This window comes from Hippocampus comes, unplaced genomic scaffold (genome assembly GCF_001891065.2).
Source record: "Hippocampus comes isolate QL1 unplaced genomic scaffold, H_comes_QL1_v1.1 scaffold205, whole genome shotgun sequence".
Lineage (NCBI taxonomy): Eukaryota > Metazoa > Chordata > Actinopteri > Syngnathiformes > Syngnathidae > Hippocampus > Hippocampus comes.
In genome coordinates this window covers 625,915-652,531 of record NW_017804874.1, presented here as the reverse complement: position 1 = coordinate 652,531, position 26,617 = coordinate 625,915, and the positions used below count along the sequence as shown (strand labels likewise).

At 40.8% G+C, this 26,617-nt stretch overlaps 1 protein-coding gene across 1 annotated transcript in view; it reads right to left on the bottom strand.

Moving 5' to 3' along the window:
- Positions 1-13,807: 13,807 nt before the first annotated feature.
- LOC109521358 (dihydropyridine-sensitive L-type skeletal muscle calcium channel subunit alpha-1-like) overlaps positions 13,808-26,617 on the bottom strand; it is a 62,652-nt gene continuing 49,842 nt past the window's right edge. The window contains exons 32-42 of the mRNA XM_019879195.1: positions 26,474-26,539; positions 26,277-26,368; positions 22,533-22,692; positions 22,227-22,354; positions 20,991-21,087; positions 19,237-19,339; positions 17,779-17,880; positions 16,819-16,949; positions 16,125-16,247; positions 15,635-15,761; positions 13,808-14,525 (exon numbers count right to left, since the gene is read on the bottom strand). Coding sequence (XP_019734754.1) covers positions 14,488-14,525; positions 15,635-15,761; positions 16,125-16,247; positions 16,819-16,949; positions 17,779-17,880; positions 19,237-19,339; positions 20,991-21,087; positions 22,227-22,354; positions 22,533-22,692; positions 26,277-26,368; positions 26,474-26,539 — 1,167 coding nt within the window. The 3' untranslated portion in view covers positions 13,808-14,487. The remainder of the gene's footprint in view (positions 14,526-15,634; positions 15,762-16,124; positions 16,248-16,818; positions 16,950-17,778; positions 17,881-19,236; positions 19,340-20,990; positions 21,088-22,226; positions 22,355-22,532; positions 22,693-26,276; positions 26,369-26,473; positions 26,540-26,617) is intronic.

Sequence of the window (26,617 nt, the reverse complement as noted above, 5' to 3'; positions counted from 1 at the left end):
ATATATATATATATATATTCCAATCCATTTCACTGAGTGTTAATTCCTGTATATGCACATTTTTGCAATTCACAGGCCGAAGCAGTCCCTATTCCCACAAATAGCAGGGCTCCACTGTTTAGTTTTAATTTGTAATATCACCATTCATCACTAGATGGCAGACATTGCTCAGTTGTGCTTGCATCTGCGTTATACTTTATATATATATATATTCCAATCCATTTCACTGAGTGTTAATTCCTGTATATGCACATTTTTGCAATTCACAGGCCGAAGCAGTCCCTATTCCCACAAATAGCAGGGCTCCACTGTTTAGTTTTAATTTGTAATATCACCATTCATCACTAGATGGCAGACATTGCTCAGTTGTGCTTGCATCTGCGTTATACTTCAATGTGAATAGGTCGAATCTTTTTTTTTCAGATTTGGAATGACTTGCAGATCTGAATAATATAAACATTTTGAGTTGCTTTTGGGGAGCATAAATTGCACAAAATTAGGTCTTTGCAGTTAATGTTTGCAGGTTAGAAGTTTTGTGCTGTCCTTGAATAGCATTTTATTTTTTTTAATGCACAAGAGCTCTTTGCGCTGGGGAAAAAAATCACAGCATGTGGTTGATTTTTGACTGTTCATACCCTTTTTTGTTGAAGGCTGGACCATTTATACATGCATTGAGCATGATATATATTAAGATACTGCAGACATGCACATTTTTTTGTGTTGTGCATCTGGTTTAAAAGTGCCTGGTCCACCAGATGAATAATCGTGGCCCCCGTCTCTATCATTTGTTGCCCTTCCCTGATTTCTGCACGTGTTATGTATTTGTGTATGGAATGTGTTTGTTTTTCGGTGTCATCTGCATTGTCATCATTACATTCGGTTGAGAGAGTGCCACGGCACAACAAGTTGCAATGGATTTCAATCCATGGATAGTTAGATGTCATGTACCAGTATACCAGTAAACTCGAGAAACTCACTGCCATCAGAAATAAAATGCACCTTAAATTTTAAGATGTTCATCACCAGAACTAAAATCTGGTTCAAGAAAAAAAACAAAAGTGTACTCATCTGTAAATGGTGTTTTCTGTGTGAGTGAGTCATATCAATGTATTATTGAGTTATTGAATTTTATGGTCTGACTTTTTTTTGGAATTGATAGATAGGCCCACTGTATTGTATATTGTACTGCAATACAATTTTGGGAGTGAGTGAAACTTTTATGCCATGTATCGCCAATATTGAATTTTGAATTAGTTATTCCAGTCTTTTTACTCAATGTATATTTTATATTGTACTATAGTGTTATGGAATCGCCCAATTGGGGGACTGGAGTTGAGAATTAACACTAGCTCTATATAAACTCCATATGCTTCACATCAGCTGTAAGCTTATATCTACAGTGCAAGTTTGAGCGGATTGTCCCCGTCAATGCACACGCACAAACCCCAATAAAGAAACTAATAAATGAAAATTGACTTCAAGGCTTTTTATTGGAAGAGTCTGCTTTTTGGAATCCTTGATCCATCACCATCATTTCCCATAACACATACTGTAGAACTCATGTCTTGTTTCCTCAACCTCGAAACAGCACATTTCTTGAGCTGCCAATGCAATGTAGACACATGATTCATGTGTAAGAAAAGGAGTTTCGGACATGACCGTACTCAGTAATGCACGTTAATGTTAATGCATGACTAATCCAGTTCTTATTAAAAACCCCTTGCATGCCTTCACTCTCTCTCTCTCTCTCTCTCTCTCTCTCTCTCTCTCTCTATTGAACATTTTTACTCTTATCTGAAAGAGTGGAATAAATGGGCAAAGAACAGATGATGAAAGAATCAAGGATGCAAGGACGCATGGCGGAGAGAATACTAAATACGAATGGGTGTTAAAAACAATAAAGACACTATAAAGCCGCACTCAGACAGGCACCAATGCCTGCACATGCACATTCTCATGCACAAACACTGTGTGGTGGTTTAGTGGCCCCTTCGGAGCAGTTTGAATAGAATATATTTGTACCCCAGGCCTAAACAGTGAGCATTATGGGGCTACGAGGGGAATGTTAAAGCCTGGAGGGAGGCCATTAACCTTGGAGGAAGACTTTAAGAGTTGGCACATCATTCAAAAGTTTTGCTTCACCCGGGGAATGCAAGAGTTGATGCTTTTAGCATTTGCTGTACAGTATGTGTTCAGTCGTAGTATGTAGAAAAATACTATGAATATATCACCTTAAAATGGGGACTGTTGTTATCTTGGAATTAGTAATCATGTTTTGTTTTTATAATTTATGCATCTTTTAATGTGTGCTCTGATAATACTGTGCAGACCGACCAGTCCTTTTTAAAATGACTTTTTTTTGTGCACGTGTGTTTCTGTGTGTGTGTGTGTGTGTGTGAGAGAGAGAGAGAGAGAGAGAGAGAGAGAGAGAGAGAGAATGTTGCCACATCTTGGTAATAACCTTAGATTAGAAGTGTCAGGTCATTTCTACAGGTGTTAAGGAAACCTGATAGAAGTGAGAGTGGCTGTGTCCCACGAGAAAAACTGGGGGATGATGAGGGTAAGGTAGGTGAGATTGTGCATGAACATTATAGAAATATCCATCCGTCCATCCATTCATTCATACACTCACAGTCCCACCTAGGAACAATTTAGAGCGTTCCATTAACCTGACATGCATATTTTGGGAATGTCGGAAGAAACCAGAGTACCCTGAGAAAACCTACACAGGCACAGGGAGAACATGCAAACACACAGGAAGATCAGAGCTGGAATCGAACACTGCACCTCTGCACTGTGAGGCGGATGTGTTAACCAGTCGAACACCATGCCGCCCTTATACAAATATGTGAGATTTAATTTCTGTGAAAAATATCCATCCATCCATGATCCGAACTGCTTATCCTCACATTAGTCGCAAGTGTGCTGGAGCCTATCCCAGCTGTCTTTGGGAAATAGGTGGTGTACACCCTGAACTGGTTGCCAGCCAATTGCAGTTGTGAAAAAAAGATTGCTGTTTGCAAGTTAATTGTGCAAGTCGGAGCATTAAATTTCAATCTATAGGTGATGCCATTTAAGGTGATTAAAAAAAAAAACTAGCATGGTGCTGAAGAAAAGGAGACACAGAAGGTGTCTTGCCAAAAACTGTCCAACTTTTCAGTTGCCAAAAAGAGGAAGTAAAACAGACACACAAACCACTCTGTCCCGAAAACATTTCTCAACTATTAATTTAATAGAGGAATTATGTCAGGGGTAGGGAACTCCGGTTCCTCGAGAACCATATCCTGCCTGTTTTAGATCCCTCCATACATCAACACACCTGATTGAAACGATCAGATCATCAGCAAGCTCTGTCGAAGCCTGAAACGATCATAATCGAATGAATTAAGTGTGGTGAGTAGGGAGAGCTCTAAAACAGGCAGGATATGGCTCTCAAGGCACCAGACTTCCCTATCCCTGAATTATGACAACAAGCCCCACAGTCATGGACGTATATCGTGACCACAGTACATCGTACCTGCGAAGTGTAACTTAACTTTGAAGCAAAGTCGATGTGCATACGTAAACGGAGGAGAGGAAAACGTTGCCAGAGATTTCTCATCTTCCGTTGATTCCTCGAAGACTGCAAGGTTTGGGTGAGCTGCTGAGGTGGGATTGTTGGGGAGAGAGGTGCTGAAGGTAATACGGAGGATTCGGTGGCTTGAGTTTTTTTCATTCTTCTCCTTTGTGGTGATTCACCGCGGCTGATGTTCATAACTCGGGAACCTCCTGTTTGACAAGAAACACAACTCTTCATGAGGCAAAAATCGGTTGAGGTTAACCAACAAGAAACAATATGAACAAGACACAAATCTCTTTATTAAAAATAAGACTAAGAGTAAACACAAAACTAGCTTTAATTTGGAGAGTGGCGTGGAAAATGTGGATTACCAATCTGACGCACCGAAAAAGATGCATGACAACAGATCAAAGGGAAGCAAACAATTTACCCACACATAAGGTAATTGAATTGTATGGTCCAATAACGGGGAAAATGTGTTCCCACACCGTTTTCAGAGATAGCAGCACCCACGGTGATTTTGAAAACATGGGTTCCTGGTACATTGGCACGTATGAAAAGTGCTACTGTATATAAATAAAATGTTTGACTGATTGATATGTACGTGGCCTCCGTCTACGTCAGGTTTGCCTCCCAACTTCTCTGCCGCACAGGCTCACTCCTCTACCTCTTCTTATTATCTCTAGATATTGAACCCATTAAATTCTTTGTCATTGCATTCTCCGGCATTAAAGTGGTACCTCTGCTTACGAAATTAATAGGTTCTGGAAGAAATGTCTTCACGAGAAAATTTGTCAGGCGAGACACATTTTCCATGTAAATGCCCTAATCTGTTCCAAGCCCCCAAAAATTAAGACATAAATATTTTATATGTAACAAATACATGTTTCAATTAGATTATTGCACAATAAATGAGAGTTGTGCATAATGTAAAAAAAAAAACAAGAATAAAGAAGAAAAATGATGATCATTCAACATTTAACTGCTTCCTCATTGTTTTTTGCCCTCTTTAGTTCATGTTCTTTCTCAGAAGTGTTTTTTTTTGCCTGGCGTTTTGTAAAGAACTGATCCAAGGATGTTTGCTTTTGTCGGCTTTTAACGATCCTTTGAAAAATTCCAAGGCAAACATCAGCATTGTGAGCGATCGCCCGACCGGTGAACACTTTTTCTGGGTGATTCACATTTACTTAAAACTATCGGAACACCTCATGGCCCGAGGGGAGAATGACGAGGACTACGTAGACACATACCTATCTACCTACACACAGAGAGATACGGTAGAGTCCCTCTTAGCCAATGGGATGCCAGTAAGATGCTCGGTAATAGCCAATGGCAGAGCAGCTCTAATTATGTTGCGTTCAGGAAACTCGGAGCTGCGACTGGCAGCCCATACTGTATTTTTACCTTTCATATCTTGAAATTTCTTTCGTAACAAGAGGCAATATTTTCCCGTTGAGGCGTTTTGCAACTTGAACATTTCGTATGTAAGTAGCGGTACCACTGTATAAAACTTGTACTGTGCTAGGGCTATACTGTGTATATACTTGCCAGTTGAGGGCCAATGAGATGCACTTTAGATTTATCTTATTAAATTGGGCCTCTTTGGCACATAAGTAGGTAGGTTACTTGAACTAGGCCGTTGTGTCCCTGTGCTCTTTTCTCCTGACTTGGCATCTTCCGATCCATCTGCACCCTTGCACACTTAGCAGTTGAAAACAGTTAAGACCGTGGAGTCACGTAACGGTTAACTAGAGCTGCCAAGGAGCACAGGATAAGGATATGAACCATTTTAGACAGATTAGACCAGGGATAGGAAACTCCGGTTCCCCAAGAGCCATATCCCGCCTGTTTTAGATCCCTCCCTAGCCCAACACATCTGATTCAATTGTTCATGATCGTTTCAGGCCTCTACAGAGCTTGCTGAGGAGCTTATCATTTGAATCAGGTGTGTTGAAGTAGAGAGAGATCTACAACAGGCATGTAATGGCTCCCAAGGAACCAAAGTTTCCTACCTCTGGATTAGACCTTCTGCATCTCGCAGAAAAAGGCTCCACGACCGTGTCTGGATCTTTCTGGCATCCATTGAATAGCCCAACTGAGATTATGTAATTAGTAATTATCGTTAGTATTACAGTGCGAGCATTAAAGAAAACCGGTGAAAGTTCACCCAGAACGTTGTTCATCCAAACGCTTGACACATTTCCATTTCCGAGATAAAGTAATATTGTGCTGTGTCTTGCCGCACCACATAACAATGACATACACAAAAGTGGCTTTTAGTCAGGTGACCAACCGGAGTTTACAAGCACAAACCACACACGCTTCATAAATGCATCCATGCATGCATGCATCCATGCATGTATCATTGTGTGTTCTCATTTGCCTGCAGTGACAGTCTTGTCTCCCTTCACTATTAGGAACACGTTGCTGCTTAGCTCCTTAATTAAGATGTATGAGTCACAGTGGCTGTGACTTCGTGACTCGTCATCAGTGTCTACCACACATGAAGTTCGTTGTCTGTGTCGTGTTTTGCTGGGCGGAATGGTTTCAAAGCCAGGAATGCTGCTTAATTTAAGATGTCACACATGCCTGGCAGATAATGAACAGAAGCTTCTCTCTCACCCACACCCACCCACACCCACCCACCCACACACACCCACACACACCCACACACACACACACACACACACACACACACACACACACACACACACACACACACACACACACGAACCCCTCCGAGTGGCTTCAGCAATAAAACATCTTGATGGATAGCCAGTAAGGTGGGGGTGTTCATTTGAGGCACACACAAATGTCAACCAACCAACTATCAAAAGAGCGTCCCATTTTCAATCATCACAGTGATCATTAATCATCACACTACAGACATAATGCTTGAGTTTGGCGGCATGTCATACTTCTTATTCTTCCTCACGTTTGTGGATTGAAATCTGTTTTAGACAAAGCATATTTCGGAGCTAAGAAGAGGAAAAATGTCACACCTCAATTAATTTCCTCTAATTAAATTGCAAGGACCCGAAGTGGTCCCATCCTGAAAGGCCAAATGTATCACTCACCTCGAAAATGTCACTGCCAACAGAGAATTACAAGAGGAAGCAGATAATGATTTCCACAGCTACATTTCATCACATTAGAAAGTAACATCCCCACATAAAGTACAAAGCAAAAGGTTTTCGGCCTGTACTGTGGGATACACAGTGCTGTAGTTTGTATATTTCCATCAAATAAATACAGTAACCACCCTGTGAATTATCATGAGGGTTACGTTCCAGACTACACCCACAGATGAAAACCTTGAAGTAGTGATTTTACCCTTACTTTATTACTTATGCATATTTTAAAACTTTAAGCATAATACTAATATTATGCATGTTAGGTGCAGGGATTACTATTTTCTACTTCAGAGAATATTTGTGAAGTGACAATCACATTCACTAATTTGAACATTAAATAACTTGTCTTTGTCTTCTATTCAATGGACTATATGCACGACAGCATATTAAGCATGGCTCAGGCAAAGGTGCAGCGTGTTAGGCGTTTCCCATCTTGGCTTGTTATAAACTGCTGAGGGTGCCGTCTTTAGGAAAATTAACCTCATTCATTCATCCATCCATTCATTATCTGAGTTGCTTATCCTCACGAGGGTCACGGGCATGCTGGAGCCTATCCCAGCCGTCTTTGGGCAGTCGGTGGGTGACACCCTGAACTAGTTGCCAACCAATCGCAGGACACACATATATGAACAACCATTTGCGGTCACAATCACACCTCGGAACAATTTATAGTGTTCCATTAACCTGCCACGCATGTTTTTAGAAAGGGGGGTGGGGGGGACCGGAGTACCCGGAGAAAACCCACGCAGGCACGGGGACAACATGCCACACAGAAAGGCCGGGGATCGAACCCTGCACCTAAACACTGTGTGGCCGACGTGCTAACTAGTCAATCACCGTGCCACCCCCTCATTCATTGTGTGTTAATATGGGTTTGTGCAATGGGTATGTTCAATTCGCTCGAATTTGGGGGTTTTCAAGGTACAAATTCCATCCGAAGTTGTGACTTTATAAAGACGAAGAGATAAACCTTCAGTCAACTTGGTGGTGTGCTGCTATGTTCAGCGATTCAACACCGCTGTTTATTTCAGAAGAACACCGAGGCAAAGAAACAACCCTCTGGCTCCCTCAGTCAACACTGTGTGGGTTTTCTTCGGCTACTCCGGTTTCCTCCCGCTTTCTCAAAACATGCATGGTAGGTTGACTGAATTCCCTCAAATTGTCCCTAGGTGTGATTGTGAGCAAGAATTGTTGTTTGTCTATGTGAGCTCTGTGATTGGCTGGCAACCAGTTCAGGATGTAACCGGCTTGCTGCCCGGAGACACCCGGGATAGGCCCCTGCACTCCCGTGACCTTTGTGAGGATAAGCGGGTCAGATAACGGTTGGATGGATGGAGTTTTGCATGGCCCGTTCGAAAAATTAATGACCCACCTCTGACTTGCATTATGGGACCCTGTGATCAGCTAGTTAGCTTAACACATTTTTCTCAGGCAGCGGGCCAGTGCCCAATCTTTTGCTGCAACACAGAGATAACAGTCAAGGCGGGTTTCCGACAACCCATTTGGCCATCGTCTATTTCGGCAAATGTAGTTGTTAGCGCCGCAGCCAATTGAGTCAAGCCAGCCACAACAACGGTTGGTCATACAGTACGTAAAACGCTGCAATGGTCAATTTCAAAATAAAAGTGAAAAAAGTTCTGTACCTGTATATCAACGTCTCACTTCATCATTAATTTAAACCTGACTCTCGGAATTAATCCTTTTGGCGGCTGATTTAATATCAAATTGAGGCTGTATAGTCTGACCTGCATTATTCTAGTGTGCAAAAGCGCGTTGACAGACTAGAATTGGAGTGCATTATTTACTCATGCGCTCAGGCGAATCACTTATGTGCACCCCTGACTATAACACTGTCCTAACTCTGGTTTACAAACTCCAATAACTTATACAAACTCTGACTGCAACAAAAATACATTTCAAAAGGCTTCATTTTACTGTCAAACATCGCACTAAAATCCGAAGCATTTCCTGAAGCAGTCAACAGTAATCGAGGCTTCGGACGTGATCCTTTCCTCCCCTAAATGAAGCAAGCCTCGAAACTCACTTTGTGGAAATGCCCCCTTCACTACTCGATAAAAGTTTCGAAGACTCGGCACGTCTCATCACATAACTCGTTTTTGTAGTTTTGGTGCTTTTGTTTGCATTATTATTTTTCCCCTTTTTGTATTTGTCAGTTTAATTTGTACTTTAGCTTTTTGAAATAAAGACTATGAAATTATTTTAGCTGTGCACGTTGTGACTGTTTTGGGGTTCAATCAGTTGCAAACAATAACAGGAACTACTTAATATTTCAATTCTTTTCAATGATGAAAAATGATTTGCTGTATGAATATGAGTGAAATAGATGATTCAAGATGGCGCACAATGCACCTGCATGTGGCGACCCTCTATTATTATAAATTACATCTTATTGTATTGTATGAATAAAGGCGGCCCGATCAGAGACTGGTTAGCGCACCGGCCTCACAGTGCAGAGGTGCAGGGTTCGATTCTGGCTCCGGCCTTCCTGTGTGGAGTTTGAATGTACTCCCCGTGCCTGCGTGGGTTTTCTCCGGGTATTCCGGTTTACTCTCACATTCCAAAAACATGCATGGCAGGCTGATTCAACACTCGAAATTGTCCCTATGTGTGAGTGTGAGTGTGAGCGCGGATGGTCGTTCGTCTCTGTGTGCCCTGTGATGGCTGGCAACCGGTTCAGGGTGTCCCCCGCCTACTGCCCGAAGACAGCTGGGCTAGGCTCCAGCGCCCCTTGCGATCCTTGTGAGGATAAGATGATCAGAAAATGGATGAATGGAAGGAGTTTTATCATGGACCAATTTAAACTTGTATGTCAAGGTGCCACCGAACAGTATTTTCAATTTGCAACATTGACAGGAATTGGCCAAAAGGGAGATTTGTTTTCACGGGAACCAAATCCCTGGCGGCGCCCCTGCCAAAGAGGCAAATATAATCTTTGGCAAAGTGATTGAAAATTTCAAGAATCTGCTTATGATCCAGAACATAGAAGCTCATTTGTGAAATGCAAGTGCAGGTAATGTCATGGCTTGAGGTTTGTGTCTTCCCTTGGGCTGAGGTCATTAATCTTCATTGCTGAACAATGTGTTGGCAGCAGCAAAATGAACAAGAAACACCACCCGCAACCATTCTCTTCAAAACTCATTGCTTCTGTCAGCCATTACTGACCACCGCAACTTTTTTTTCTGCCTGTTTAAAAAAATGTTGCAATCAAACTGTTTCAGAGGTCCTTTATCATGCAGCAAGATAATGCCTCAAAAGAACAAAGGATTCATCACAGGAGTGCAGTAGTAGATATTTTTTGTCCAACCCGAATGCAAAAGTAAAACAATTGGCCTCATCGGTTCAATATTTATTTATGTAGTGGATCGTAGTACATGTATATCGAGCAGTGGTTCTTAACCTGGGTTCGATCGAACCCTAGGGGTTCGGTTAATCGGTCTCAGGGGTTCGACAGAGCCTCTGTCATGGAGGTTGAGACACACCCGACTCCACATGTCAATTAGTTATGACACGTTCGCAGGGCCATCACTGGCTGCAGATGATCACATTAGATTGCTTGTCCAATCAGTGCTGCGGGAAATTTAGTTCGCTCAGTAGTGAACGTGTGACTGTCGTGATAGTATGTCGTGTGATTTTTTTAGAATGTTTTAATACAGGCTAACTATGTCGAGCAAAAAAAAAACCCAAGTGGTCGGACGAATATGTATCACATGGATTCACATGCATCACGAAACGCGATGGGACTCGGCATCCTATCTGCATCATTTGTCAGGCCAACTTGAGCAACTCTAGTCTCGCACCGGCAAAACTATGAAGGAACACTTCTTGAATCAGATTTTTATTTTTCAGTAATGAAGGGTTCGATGAGTGTGCACATGAACTGGTTGGGTTCGGTACCTCTAATAAGGTTAAGAACCACTGACATAGACATATTTTGTTTCTCAGACAACATTGGTGGTTTTCTATGCTTTCATTCAACCTTGAAATAACATCATTTTGATGAGAAGTAGCAAGTCAAATATTAGATATTCCATGAAAAATTGCTTTACAAATCCATTTTGAACATCCAAATTGTACATATGGAATTGAAGTGGATAATGATTCCAAACAAGCAGGTGTTTATTGAAAAAATCAAGGTAATGACCATTCTGATTTTTGAAGAATGCAGTAATTAAAAAACACACAATAAAAATAATGTCTAACCTCTTCGAATTCACTTTCCATGTGAAAAATAACAGCTCGAATTCTCTTTCATTTGAACCTCTTCTCCTTTCCCTCTTTCAAGTATTCAATTGAATTTGCTTCTCTTATCCAGAAGTATCGCATGACTTCACATGAGTGAGCATGCCTTGCATGTATTTTCTCTTTCTTATCCTGAGACTGGCTCGGAGTTGATACCCAAATTCCAGACAATTACTGACAATGCATTTCAGGCCCAATATACATTAAAATGAATTGCTGTTTTTTTTTTCTTTTTCAATAAAAGGCATTAATATACTGTATATTTATACATTTGTGATGATTCACTGAAATAGCCTTATACAAGTCTTCAACTGCTCTCCTCGGCTTTGTTTTGGGTATGTCGTGACTGCTCTCTAGTGGAATTACAGCAGTTTCACATGTGCCTCAGCCACTAACCGGAACCAGTCATAGTGACTTGTGTTGGGCTTTCTTAGGGAGGCCAATGGATAAGCTAAGATATATTTTATCTTGTTGTCATGTGTTTGTCAACAAGGGGGGGCACCTATGATGGGAGATTCATGAATTCTGACGTGTCCTTGCTGTCTCTAAGGCAGGGGTGTCCAAAGTCGGTCCTCAACCGCTGTCCTGTCTGTTTTCCAGCTTTCCCAGGAGCAACACACCTGATTGAAATCATGAGGATGGTTCTAATGCTGTTTCAGAGATGATCATCTGAATCAGGTGTGTTGCAGCCGGGAGAGACGGAAAACAGGCAGGACGGCGGCCCTCCAACTCGGAGCTGGACATGCCTGATCTAAGGGGTTTGCATTGCTGTCTACTCAGAGCCTTTTAAAAGCGGGGGCAGGCCACTCAGTTCAGCTCAGCGAGTTCAGTTCAGCTGTCAGTGCACTCGACTTCCAAACCGGTGAGCCGGTAGTGGTGTGGGTTCGCAATACAAGTAGGTATGGCTGGACATGGCAGGGTAGCCACCATTACCAAATTACTGTCTGGTTTTCCACTTTCTAAGTTGTTCCAAAATGACAGTTTCAACTTTTTATGAATTTCCAAATTTTGGGGGTACCAGGATTCTTTTTAGGGGTGCTTCAGCACCTCCAATAATGGACTAGAAACACCTGTAGTGGGAAGTATATACAAAAATTACTCTGGCCATTCACCGTATTTGATTTATTTATTTTTTTCAGAGAGTGCCATTCGTTCCAAAGTTTCTCTTCCTTTATTGGTCATTTGATGAACTTCTTCCCCTTTTCCATCTTTAACTCAACTTCCACGATGCATGTCTTTCTCTGTCCCCTGCTGGGTCTTATCTTTCTGTATATGGGCACAATCGGTTTGACCGAATGAGACATAGAGTTCATTGATGGGGTAAGGTCGTGTGGGACATCTCAACACGCACGTAAAAGCGCTTTTCCATTGCAAGTTCCCAAACGGCCTTGGACCCGATCTGTCTTGGCCATGCTTGACCTGGCCTGGCCTTTGGTGGTTTTCCATTACAACAGGCACCACTCAATTGGGGCAGTATCAATTCAATGATGCAAGCCTCTGGATCGCATTCTGCGGCTCCCCATAGAATATGTTGTGCTGTATCTCTTTTTTTAATTCCATGAAACGACAGTGTCAGTCAAGGAAGACAGGTTGCTACAGAAAGAGGAAGTGTGTGTTGCTGCAGAACACCGCTGCACACTTGCAGTATGCGGGCTTTTGCCACAAGATTTCACAAGTGGCTGAGCCTTGGCCACTGGTTTTGCGCTGATTGAAAATGCGAATCGCAGTTGGACAATGTGGCGACCTTGCAAATCGTAGCCCGTCAAAATGAATAGAAAGTCAACACCAAGTCATTTAAATACATTATACACAGTACACATATTATGTTTTACTACAATTCTTAACCATATTTACAATTTCATATGTAATGTGGATGGAAAAAAGAACTTGTAAAAATCTGGTGAAAATCCACTTTGCTCAGTTATTTTTTTGAGGAAATTTTTTCAATCAGACTATGACATAAAATCTGAAAAAAGACTCGCACCGTGAGTACTTTCCAAATGCACTGAATGCAGTCATGATTTGTGTCTTTGGTTAGATTTACATTTGGTTTTGTTTCATGTTATGTCTTGTTTTCTTGTGATTCAAGTCTTTTCCTGTGTGTTAGGTCTTTTTGTTTCCACCTGTGCTGTTCAACCTAGTCCAGGGGTCAGCAACCCGCAGCTCCAGAGCCGCATGCTAGTGGCTCCTTGGAGCTTTTTCAAAAATGTTTGAACATGTAAAAAGATGGAGGGAAATGTATTTTTTTTTTTAATATGGTTTCTGTAGGAGGACAAACATGACACAAACATTCTTAATGTTTTCCAATGCTGTAAAAATGTATCGAATAAATATCACATTTCTGTCAATGAGGATTTGCGTCAAAGCCTGCGACACACATTTCTATTAGCAGGATGGGATGCCAGGTAGATGGCTGTTGTAAAAAAAACAAACAAACAAAAAAAAAACCAGCATTTCATGTACAATACACCGAGGGTACTGGCAAAGAATGGGAACCCGGAGGGCCAAGAGAGGCATTTTTAAACAGTACACGTGAGCTATGATCATTAACACGCTGCAAAAGTGCGCCCCGTGCCTCGTTCATCTTAGCGGCCTTTATGGCTGTTGCGGTGTGTGCGGGAATGGGTCAATCACGGGAGGTTGGTTGATCGAAAAGTAGATCTTCCGTCAAAAAAGGTTGGGTCCCCTGCTCTACAGGATGCACTGCAGAGGAAAAAATTAATAATGAAGTCTTATGGTGTATTTGTAGCCAACATAGTCCTTTTGATAGTAGGCTAATATTGCTAATATCGATGCATACAGCATGTGTTGCATTCATTATAAGGCTTATATAAGGCTTTTAATTTTTTGCGTCTCCAGACAGATTTGTTTTTTGGTTTTTGGTCCAATATGGCTCTTTCAACATTTTGGGTTGCCGACCCCTGACCTAGTCCCTTGTGTCTTCCGAACAACTCTCTTAGCCACTTGTGTCTTGTCAGGGTGTTCCTCATTGTCTTGTCACTTTGTATTTCGTTCCCTGCCTCCTTTCTGTCTTGGTTGGATCATTTGCTTTAACTCCGTTTAGTAGTCCATGTGACTTATAATGTCTTCATGTCCTGGGGAGTTTAATCTTACTCTTTGTTATATTGACTTAAATTTGTCTTAACTTGATCATTTCATAGTGCCTCGTTTCCAAAATTTGAGAGCGCTCCTGATTTGCATTCCTGCTTCCATGTTCTTGGGTCCATAATCCTACACCAACCTTGCATTTCTACTGACTCACAGCTGAGAGGTTTTGTTCACTCCTGGCTCTAAGGAGTATGTATAAAACAGACTGACGGATGTACTGTGTATGTGTTCACGTTGAGCACAAAGGGGACTTTTAAGTTAAGTCACAGTGGTCATCACTCGAGGATTCAAACTGCCCGTGGAAATGCATTTTTCAAATTCTCACAACTTTGTACTTGTAGACCAGTAATAAAGCGGTGCACTGTAGTATCCACACAAAGGCTGTCCTTGCAACAACTTCAGTTTTCTTCTAAAAATACATGCTTTTTAATTTGCTGAATGTGGGTCACTTCTCCCAGCTGTATCTGTAAAAAAAAATGCAAAAGAGAGGTGAAAAAAAAACATTTGGGGCCAAAAACAAACCGAAATATTCATCAATGACGAAGTGGCAAACAAATTCGGGGCAACAGTGGGCAAGTCAGGAAGTAAGTGCCTGAGGAATTGAGACAGCCATGGCCACATGTGGCCATAGACAACAACTGGATCTTTGAATTTGAACTTGGTTTCTTGGGGGGTGAAAACCCAAGTGTGGCATCATTCTATATTGTCTCCCAAGACTTTTCATCTTGGTGGATAAATGCTGAAAGTGTTCACATTCAGCCTTTATCCTTGATATCACCAAGATTTTTTTGAAGAACTTACACGACTAAAAAATATTGGTTAATGTTAATAAAGTGAATGGACGCTAGAGCTTCTTGTTGCTTTCAAACCTAGCTTGTAGCAGACGTGTGCACATTTTCAGCATGACGTCTTTGATCCACTGGTGAAAAGGACACTTTGATTCGCACCTCTTTCATCTATAACTGTTTCAAACAACAGTGTGTGCAAGAAAAGTGGTTAAGATTGCACGACTGTCTGTGTCTTATGTGTTGGGTTGTATTATTTTGTCATTTTATGTTAACTGTTCTTTTGATGGCGGTGCGGGCACCCGCAGCGGCTCCTCTTGTTGTCTGGTTGAGAGGGAAGACATTTCATCTGTGCTGTATGTTGCACATACAGCGCATTTGACAATAAAATTGTACTTGACTTGACTTGATATTGGCTCCCACACATATCTAAACCCAATGGATGTCGACCCTTTGTACACTATCTTTGAACTCACAAAGGGTTCCCATTGGTTTGAACATAAAGTAGGTAAGTTGGATTTGTCACTACTACAATGGAAAATCCGGATTTTCTTTAAAATAAGGAGGAGAAAAGAGAAACAACAAAAGACACAATTTTAGAAACGCTGTCTTGTTTAACTGCAGTTGTACACCCAAAACGGACAAGTGCATTATTGAATCGAACTGAATTTTTATGCCATAGTCTAGAAAGAGTTAAAGGAAAGCTGACAATGTATTTTTTTTAGAATGCAAAGGATTGCGTTGTGCTGTAAAATATTAACTCACACAAAGCAAGCAAGAATACACACCTTTAGTGTTGTTTATGATTCCCTCTGCCATTTGCAGTGGCCGTTGACTTGCAGCCTGGTTGCCACTGGCTAGATCACTGTCTATAACAAAGGGATCTGAATGGTTTCCAAAAAGACTGCCCTGCCTCTGTTTTGGAAAAAAAATTGACAACATATTGTCAGATTTGTTTGAATAGTAAGGCACACATAGCTATTAGTGGTAACTTCAAAAATATCGAATTCATGCACGTTGAAGTAAAAATGCATTTAAACTATTTTAGAACTATTTCATCAGATTTTTGTTTCAAAATGTTCATAGATTTACACATGTATATATACAGTACATAAATAGATACATACTGTACGTACCTATGTACGTACATAACCAGTATCTAAAAACTAGTGTGCCTCTACTACTGTATATATTATTTAGCTCCACTAGTTCCCAGATACGTGGTTATTTATGTATACCCATTATTCACTTATCCATAACAGCATTTTGTAGATTTACCCTGAATATTTCTTCGACAGCTTCATCAGTAACTCTGTCCATGTCATCCTCATTTAGTAGATCGCCAGAGATGGTCCGATGGAGCTCTGAAGCGGCCTCCTCTTCAATGTTTCGAAGTCCTGCCTGATAGATATATCTGTAGTTATGGCATCAACGCGGATTTCATTCATATGGCTTTGAAATGCATTTTAATGGACACAAAGAAGGTGATGCTATGTTAGTCAATAAGAGAGCAAATAATGTAGTGACCCACAACATTCCAACAAAAGCACTTCCCACTTGAAATAGTGCTCCGGGCTCTTTGCTTTAGCACTTTAATTTGTGTTTAATTTATTACAGGAGAGGTTTACCGATTATAATGCGTGTTGAGGCGGGTAATTTGATCTTTTCTATGTATTAGACACATTATGCAAAACTCCTGCAGATAAAAACAGTTCGCAGTAGTGTCAGGGGTAAACACACAACAAAGACAGGTGCTCTTAGCAGAGTTCTGTCATTCCTCAAGGTTGAACATCTGCGTTTCCGTCTTTGGTGGTGTGGCGAGGTAAATACATTTTTCAGTGATTGAAAAATATTAATAGTGACGTAAAACAAGAAAGTTAGATTATTCACTGTTCTCCTTATTAATTAGAGTTTAAAATGAAACACATTCGCTGAAAAAAAAGTACAGTATATGATTCAATTAACTGCTTGCCTGTATCTCATTTGTTGCATTTTTCTTTGTCGGCCGGTAACCATAGTATTCCTCTTGTCTTTTTTTCATTTTCCTGAAATAATCCTGGATTAAGAATGTGGCATAGAATTTTCCCACAGTCACCTCATCATCTGATAGAAAAGAGAAGAATAAGCAAGAAATGTGTAATTAATGATTCATTCTCTGTACCATGGTCGACTCAAAGGTGATCGAAAGGAAATACTAAAAACCAAATTCTCATTTTTTTCAGCCTCCCACTGCAACTCCCCAACCCAACATGTTTAAAAAAATATATATATATATATATATATATACTGTATATATTTTTTAGCATTTTTAAAGCTAATCAAAAATCAATCCATACTGTCTGAGTGCCCCATAAAGCAAGCGCGAAAGAGAATGACAAATAAAAAGTACAAAGTCACAGTTTTTTTTTTTAAACAGCGTTAAATCACTGAAAACAACCAACACTTCTGCTTAGTCATCCATGAGGCAGCCAACTTATCTAGGACTGTCGTAGCAGTAAAATATCTGACAATGCTGGACAAACAAGTGAGTCCATTGACATTACAGTAGTATGGGGATATTCTTATTTTTCTCTTCTTTCCCTATATTACCAGCCTTCTTTCAGAAAAAAAAGTGTCACAAAAACCAAGGAAGACAGCTTCAGTAAATTGACTTGAGTTGACCATTTGGTGCTGGCTGAAATGAAGTCTAGTCAGTTACGCTAACGCTATGTGTCATACCGTATTTGAAAGCCACCAATTATGATCTAAACAATTTGTGAGAGATTTAAAGTCATGACTTCCCAATTTTTTTAATTGAAATTCAAATGTTATGACCTTAAAGACGTTTGAGGTTCCACTGTACGACATAATATGAAATGTACTGTAATACTACAAAACAAAACTTTTGAAAGGAATTCTGATGTTTTGTGTTGGATTTGCTTTGCATGCTAACCTCCTATTGATGGAATGACTTGGTCCAGCAGTTTCATACTGGTACGCTTCCAGATCTTCTTTATAATTGCTCGCAACTCCTCGTTGGCTTGTTCAAAATTACCTGGACAATAAGAGTAACAGTCGTATCAATAAGACAAGAAAATTAAATCATAAATGAATGGTATTTACATGAACTTGCACAGCATAGAAATCTCCAAGTTGTCTCGATTCAGAACAGCAGTTTGGAGTATGATGCAAGCAATAATCTGACATGTGCATTGAGGAAGAGTGCCTGCTCCTAGGTTTAGTAATTTCAATCAGGCAGTGGCCAATTTTAAATGCGGTTTACAAAACTTGAGGTAATAATGTGACTTCATATGAATTGGAATAAAACAATGTTCTTATTAAGATGACGTTTCCATGAATTATATAGATGAAGGATGCGGTGATATCAAAATCTCACGTTATGTATTCACGGTATTGTGATTTTGTGTGTGTGTGTGTGTGTGTGTGTGTGTGTGTGCGTGTGCGTGTGCAGCCCGCAAAAAGAGAAATGAGATGAGCCCTTAATCCTCTCGAGCTGAGTAAACCCTGGCTACAGAGCGCAGTTCGACACGTGGCTCAACATGAGGTGGACCTTTTTCTCCCTTTATTTATTTTTTTGTTAAACTATTTCCTTGGCGGTGATGATGAGCCATCCTATGAAGTCATGCTTATTATTTTTTTAAACACTTCATTTTTTAAAATTACAAACTATCTATTGAGCCAAATACTGACGTCAACCATACAGGGACTTCATTTTATACTGGGGACATGTGGTACTCCACTCGTTCCACTCATTTCTTTTGACCACAACTTGAGAACTCAATGGCCAAGACCGTCAGAACCAACATCGAATGCCCCATTTTCAGGAGCCCTGAACCAAAGTGAACAATTTTCCTTGTTCTACAACCCTATGTTCACCCAGAATGGACGTCAAAATGGCCACTTCTGTCAAACAGTTCATTTGGCTCCACCCTGACTGGCTGAGGGGTGAGATTTGGTCATTTTTTAATGTTTAAAATTATATAAAAAAAAATAAAAATAAAATAAGCACAACATCATGATATCATCAATCATCAATCAATATAACTGCCAAGGAAATAGTTTAACCAAAAAAAAAAAAAAAAAAAAAGAGAGAGAGAAGGCACTTAGAATCCGTATGGGCGGAGTCAAACAATTAGGTCCACCCTACGTTGACCCACACCTCGAACCACGCTCTGCAGCCAGGGCTACTTGCTGGAACCTGCATCAGTTTGCCTTGCAGTGTGGTTTTCAAGTTGACGTCAGAGGCTGGTGTTTCACTTTTCAGACTGTTGGCGACTAAATGTTTAGTCCAGTACGCTGATGGCGTTCGATACTGTCGAATAACACATTTATTACGGCAATCCCAAATACTTATGGTAAATTCAAAGACACACAAAACAATATTGCAAACCTTCTGTCTTTATTTTCAGTGCAGTTCTAACCAATGCAAACAGCGTCGCGTTGAAGGTGACTGTTCCATCACTGTTGAGAGGCATGTTCATGGAGACCAGCCTCTGCAGCAAAAAGAAAAAGCAAAAAATAAATAAATAAATGATGTATGTATATATATATATATATATATATGACCAGTATTATTCCTTGTTTTGTGGAGGCTCCTTAAGCTGTTTTTTTACATTTAAATCGTTTGATTTTCTGTCAGACGTCAATTTTTATGTGAATGTGTAGTCATCTGTTGTGTCACAACCTAATTGTATTTTAAAATACGCTAAGGAACAACAAGCGTGCTTTTGCAATCAAAATAACCACATATAATTTGGATTTTAGATGTGATTCATATATGCAAAACCCTTACGATTCACTTACTTTAGGTATGCACCAATTTCCCAACAAAACTTGTGTACGTAATAAGTAATTCTTTGAGCACGAGGAGATTTACGATCAAGTTTTGGAATGAATAAGGCAGAAAAATATTTTTGGTCTGTCACACAACCTTGCACGGTCGCCGCTGCTGATTCATTCATTCAGGTCTGTTGTTGTTTGATGCCATGGTGCCCGGTTGAGATGCGTCAACAAATTGTCGTTTTCCCATTATGTTTCACTCGGCATTTGCAAGAGCGACTTACTGAACTGGTACTGTTATGTTGTTCTATGGCAGTATGTTCACTGCCTCGTTAGCGAATGGGAAGTGCACTACATTCACTCACTAAATTGGTCGTGAACGCTGATAGCATGGCAGTAGTTCAGCAAAGTCCCTTGCCTGCTTTGTACTGGCTGCTAATTAGTCGTTCGAGAAGATTCACGAGTGAGTGACTGACAGACTCTATATTTCCATTTCTACTCCCAGCCGAAATGTGCGTGGCTGAGCTCAAATGAACTTAAAAAATAATGAATCTCGTCAAGAAGTGATTCACTCACGTTCACTCCAAAAATATGTTCTATTGAATTAAAAAAACTGCAAATGACACGACACTACAATACTCAGTCACAGTAATAATAATATATGAATAAAATGAGTAGCGCATTACAGTATATTACAGTATCATTTCGTTGGCAACTTGCATTACCCTAATATTGGTTGTGACTTTCAGCTTTCCCCAATCTACAGTAATTTCACTTTACAAAACCAAATGGACAAAACAAAAATGATTACCTTACATTCTCTTTGTGTAAAGAGCTCTTTAAATCAAGTTGAGCTGACTTCATTCAAGAGAATATTTGAAATACTTTTTTAAAACATGGGGATGTTACGTGTGTGTGTGTGTGTGTGTGTGTGTGTGTGTGTGTGTGTGTGTGTGTGTGTGTGTGGGAGCGCAGTGATGCAAGTAAGGACTTGCTATTCCGAAGAATAAAAGACTTGATTGAAGCGGGTATTTCCGTTTGTGGTCATGTTTGTATCTGCTCTCAATGTCTGTACCTTGCAGGCAATGTAAAGAGCTCGGTAAATCAAGTTGAGCTGACTTCAGTCAAGAGAATATTTGAAATACTTTTTTAAAACATGGGGATGTTACGTGTGTGTGTGTGTGTGTGTGTGTGTGTGTGTGTGTGTGTGTGTGTGTGTGTGTGTGTGTGTGTGTGTGCGAGAGAACAAGTGTTCTGAACCACAGTGACGCAAGTAAGGACTTGCTATTCCGAAGAATAAAAGACTTGATTGAAGCGGGTATTTCCGTTTGTGGTCATGTTTGTATCTGCTCTCAATGTCTGTACCTTGCAGGCAATACGATGGGGACAAAACTTGCCAAAGCCCAAAGGTGGGGGAATTCGCCGTAGAAGTGTCACTACGTCCAGATGCTTAATACGCCCCCTAGGGGGGAAAGAAGAATACAAGGACAAGTTCATTACAGGGGTAGGGAACTCCAGTTCCTCGTGAGACATATCCGGCCTGTTATAGATCCTTCCCTACTACAGACCTAAAACAGGCAGGATATGGCTCTCGAGCAACTGGAATTCGCTACCCCTGAGTTAATATATGAATCAATCTATCCATTCATCTATATTTGATGCCAATTATCCCTGGCCTAGACCCTGCATTGCTCGCAGCCAATCAAATTGGTAACCGACCACAAGCCTCCACAACATTCACACTCATCTTCACACTTTAGGCCAGTTTAGTGTCTTCAATTTATCTAACATGCATCATGTACGAGGAAGCCTTAAAGAGCAGGTAGAACAAGCAAACTTCACAAAGGAAACCCAGGGATGTCCTAAACATGTCACCACCATGAATCCTGAAACAATCAATCCATTGAATTAAATACAACATATTTCCTTCGTAAAAGTACAAATCTGTGCCAACACTAAGATGAATTTTTTTCTTCAGACTCTGTCCTGCAAACGCTGTGTTGCTTATTTCTGTGGGTGTGGCATGACCACTTTAATAAAAACACTCATGTCAATTCATGATGGCTTGTAACAAAAGGTTCAATCTATGATCTGCAAGCAGTTGCTATCAGTGATAGCAATTGCTTGCTGTCATTGCTATTATAATATAATCACAGATGATTCTGTACCGAGAGGTAGTTGTTTGCTTTCATTTGAGGCACATTCAGTTTCTTCTCGTGGTTTAAATTTTAGCAGTGTTATTAAATGCGGGACACTTGAAATGATACAATAATTGACAGTCCATTAAAAAAAATAAAAATAAAAATCTGATACAGGCAATAAACTTGAAGCGAGCTGTAAAACCTGCAGTGTATACCCATATTTAAAGAGATTTTGAAACTTTAACTGAGTACATCCGCGTTGTTTTCTTGATCGGCTGTATCCCAGACACAATGTAGGATTGAATGCACTAAAGATGTGCTTGTGGTGTATAAATATATAGATTAACTGAACAGGGATTTGGGTAACAGTACCAAGAAACAAATAAGAATGTTAAAAAATTATTAGTAGATAAAAAAATAAAACACATCAGTCATTTTGCAAGGACAGGCAAATACTTACGTGGCCTCTGGATCATATTCTGCCCATATTTTTTTGAATTCATCCAAGTGCTGGGGGCCCAGAATGGACCAATCACGGGTCAGATAGTCAAAATTGTCCATAATGACAGCCACAAACAGGTTTATGATCTGTCAAGGATATGACCATTGTTGCCATTAGAGGTGGCTAAAATGATGTCAAGATAATCTGAATTACTTTGGCATCTGTGTGATTCAGCTTTAAGCAATGTTCCATCTTGGACAGAGACTTTTTTCATTGCTGAATAATGTGTGATTATGTGTGTGTACCCCGCCCCTCCAATCTCACCAGAAAAGCACAGAGCATGTAGAAACTCAGAAAGTAAATGATGGCAAAGTTGGATCCACAGGTGAACTCTTCTCCAGGAAGGAAATCTGATTTGGCGTCACATTTCTTTCCATACATACTTGCGAGCATCACTTCATGCCATGCTTCACCAGTTGCACATCTGCAAAGCAAAAAACAAAGCAAAACAATATGAACAGATTTCAGGAGATCTGGTTGGATTTTTTTTTTTTTTTTTTTTTTTTTTAAATACACACTGCAATGTCTTTGGCCACTTTATTTCATCACATCAAAATATGATACCAAATCACCAAGTGCTTTAACTCACTTACTCAAAAATAAAATGGTCCAGGTGTGAATCATAAAAAGATGCACTAAAAGACTGACTTATGAAGGTCGATTGTTCGGGTCTCACTTTGGCCACACAATGGTCGAGGAGCTCTGTACAGATACTGAGCTGTATACCGTTTGCCTTGTTCATGTAGCCTCTATTCTGGTCCCTCTCAGATTTCTCCCTCATGTAATTGCTTTTAAATCATTATATCACATTTTGTCCCTTCATATTATACCGCTATCTGAGGTCGGGTCGCCGGGCAGAAGCCTAAGCAGAGAGGGTCAGACTTTCCTCTCCGTCGCCACTTAATCCATCTCTTCTGAGGAGGGGCAATGACAATGAGACCTGGAGGGATGTGATTGGGAGGAACCGCCCCCCCAACCAGAACCGAAGTAGTGTTCTGTTGTTCTGTGCTCGTCACGGCTGCCATGTCACCTGCAACACCTTGTTTAAGAATAAGGGTGTCCATACTGCTCAAGCTACATTCATACCCTCACCTATGGTCACAAGCTGTGGGTCTTGACTGAAAGAATAAGATCGTGGAAACAAGCGGTCAATGTGAGCTTTTCTTTGCAGGGTGTCTGGGCTCTTCCTTAAAGACTGGGTGAGAAGCTTGGTAAAGGGTTCAAAGCAGAGCCGCTGCTCCTCCACATTGGGAGGCGCCAAATAAGGTGGCTCGGGCATCTAGTTGGGATGCCTCCTGGACACCTACCTGGTGAGGTGTACCAGCGACTGGGAGGAGACTCCAGGAACAACACAGGTCATGCTGAGGAGACTATGTTTCCTGGCTGGTCAAGAAACGCCTCAGGATCCACCAGGAGGAACTGAATGAAATGGCGAGGGAGAGGGAAGCCTCGGCTTTTCGGCTAAAGCTGCTGCCCCCGTGACTGGACCTCGAATAATACATTATTATTGTTATTATTAACTAGTAGCAAGAGGAGCTGTTGTGAGACTGGGGTAATGTGGCGAAAAGAGAGGTTCTTGTATCGACTCAAGTAACTGAATTCTGGACGAGTTGGAGCTAATGGAGACAAAAAAAAAAAAAAGGGAATTGCAATAATCCATCTGGGAGGTGACAAGGCCATAAACAAGGATGATAGCAGAACAGGGACTAACGTGGGGATGAATGTGATTGCTATACAGGTGTCAGCAATGGAAGTATGCGGGCAGTATGCTATTGTTTATGCACGCTTGAAATGAGAAGGTCCTGTTGAGGATTACAGCCAGACTCTTCGCATTGCGGAAGCAGAAATTGACTTGTTGGAATCCATGCGGAAAATGGAATCATGAAAAACGTGAAAAGTGTGTTTGTAAGGATCTGCAAGCAGTCCTACATGGGTGGATGATCCCAGATCACCACTCGAAAGTGGGCACTTGGAGACCACCTTGATTGTTTCCATCTGTGACACCAAAGACCGGGGAGTGTTTTAAGTAACATGATAAAGATGATGATAATAATTATACGTTCAATGAATTCTTTTCTGACATGATTCAGAGGGATCGATGAACGCTGTTGTCACATTTATGAATTAACTATGATGACATCCAACATACATAGCAGTGGAGCGCAGAATATGACTATCTGCACTTTGTTAAAATCCATCAAAATCACATGAGACTAACTGTACCACAACTTAGATCTAGACCTGCTCTTAGCTGGTCTAAGATTTAGTCTATTTTCTGACACCAAATTGTAAGGTGTTCCAGGGGTGTATAGTAGAAAACAGAACTCCCAGCAAGGCGCAGCACTCTCTGCCAAATTCCCAAACATGGTAAGCTAGACTTGCCCCCGCATAATGAATGAAAATGCGTCACTTTTTACCGTCAAGCACGTGTGCGCCTGTCTACGAAAATAGAGCCCAACAAGTCCAAGATAAAGTATGTCATAAGATCTTGAAACAGATGTCCTTTGCTCATGAGTGAGCATATGTCTCGCAAAAAGTCAGCACGGGGGTCTTTTTGTTGTCGATGATGATGATGATGTATCGTAGTCCAGGAAATAGGTCAAGTGATGAGCAGCAAAAAGGACCACTTAGTCCACTCCTCTCACACATGCTGGTGTGTCGATGCACGTCAAATTCCTCAAGGGACGAGTGAATAATCTCATGCAAGATTTCACACTCCACTTATTTCAAAGCTGAAGAACATTTTGGAAATTAGAAGTTGCCTGGGAGCAGCAGAAGCAACAGAGTTAACTAAGACCAGAAGTCGATTGTCCAGATGTGTGATGTCCAGTTGTCATGTTCTGCTCTGCCTTCTTTTTGTTTGTGTTTCAGCACCAGGTGGAGTGTTGGGCGTGGCCTTTCAGCAGTGCACCTGTTTCTTGTCATGCAATCATTTTTGATTTTGTAAGTCTTTTGGCCAAGCTATTGTTGACTGCAGTTTTATGTTCGTGTGTTTGGATTCTTGTCATTTCGTTTTGTGGATTGTCGGTCTCCAACATTACCTTGCCGGTAACAAGTGCTTTTTGTTCTCATTGGCTTTCCCTGGCTTGTTGTTGCCAGCGATGTTTATACGCTCTTTCACTTTTCTCTCAATAAATATTGATCACCATTTATCTGAGTCAGTATTTTTGGGATCCAGTATCCATCCGGTCTTTGTTCAGACTTTGTCACCAGTGGCCTTTGAACAGGGATGTTTCTTTGGATGGTTTTTGCGGGTAACAACCCAAAAGTGCCACCTACTCTGATTAACTTCATTTAAAACAGGTCATGGAGTTTGCAGCATGAGTTGACCTTTGAACAACTGGAAAAAAATAATTAAAAATTAAATTAAAAAATGGTGGCATCCTAAAAAGACCCTACAACAATGTGTATTGAACCCTCTGAATCATACTAGAAATCATTTCGTCGAACACATTATTATTGGCATCTTTTTTATATTTTTAAGATCACCTTGGTCAAGTATGGGTGAGGTCGGGGGTGATCACACATGGACATGAACATTCAGGTTGAAAGGCGGTTTGTCAATTTCACAGCGATGATCTGTGACGCACTGGCCACTCTGGCATCATCCACCCATAAAGTTCTATTTGCAGTTCTTGATTAAGGTGGCTTTGCGCGTCTGTCTCCTGCATGGACGCCAGCCATGTAGACTGTGTGCCTCTCCTGCGCTGAATTTAAAGGGAATGAGAGGGACCGCTTCAGCTGTGTTCATGCTCACAACAGCACACATGCCCATTCCTAACTGCGCAAATACAAAAGACAAATCCACCCATGTGCACATTTCAACCACCCTTTGTGCTGTACTTGTACTGGGCACGAAAATCGGGCCCCCTATTTGCATTTCACATTGTAGTTGAGTCACAGTGCTTCTTCCTAACAATAATTCATCATATTACAGTATTTAGGCATCTTGTTGAACATTCCAATCTGAATTGTTTTCATACTTCTGCTTTGAATTTTAATACTAACCTGAATAACAGCAAAACCGACTGTGGAAATGTCTGGAAGTTGTTGTTTCTGTTGATGTACGTCCCATCAACCAAAGCAATTTTACCAAATATCTGCAGAGAAAATGCAATCCAAGTGAAAGAGTGTGTTTTGGGAGGCATCTGCTAGTATCTATATTGTAATTCAAGACAACACCTGTGCAAAATATGTCTGGATACCTGCATTCCAACAACAGCATATATAAAGAACAGCATTAGAATGAGCAGGGCCACATAGGGAAGAGCCTACAACAAAAAAAGGACAAAAGAAAAATGCAAAGCAAGGACAGTATAGATTAAATTCAACACAATATTTGCACGGGC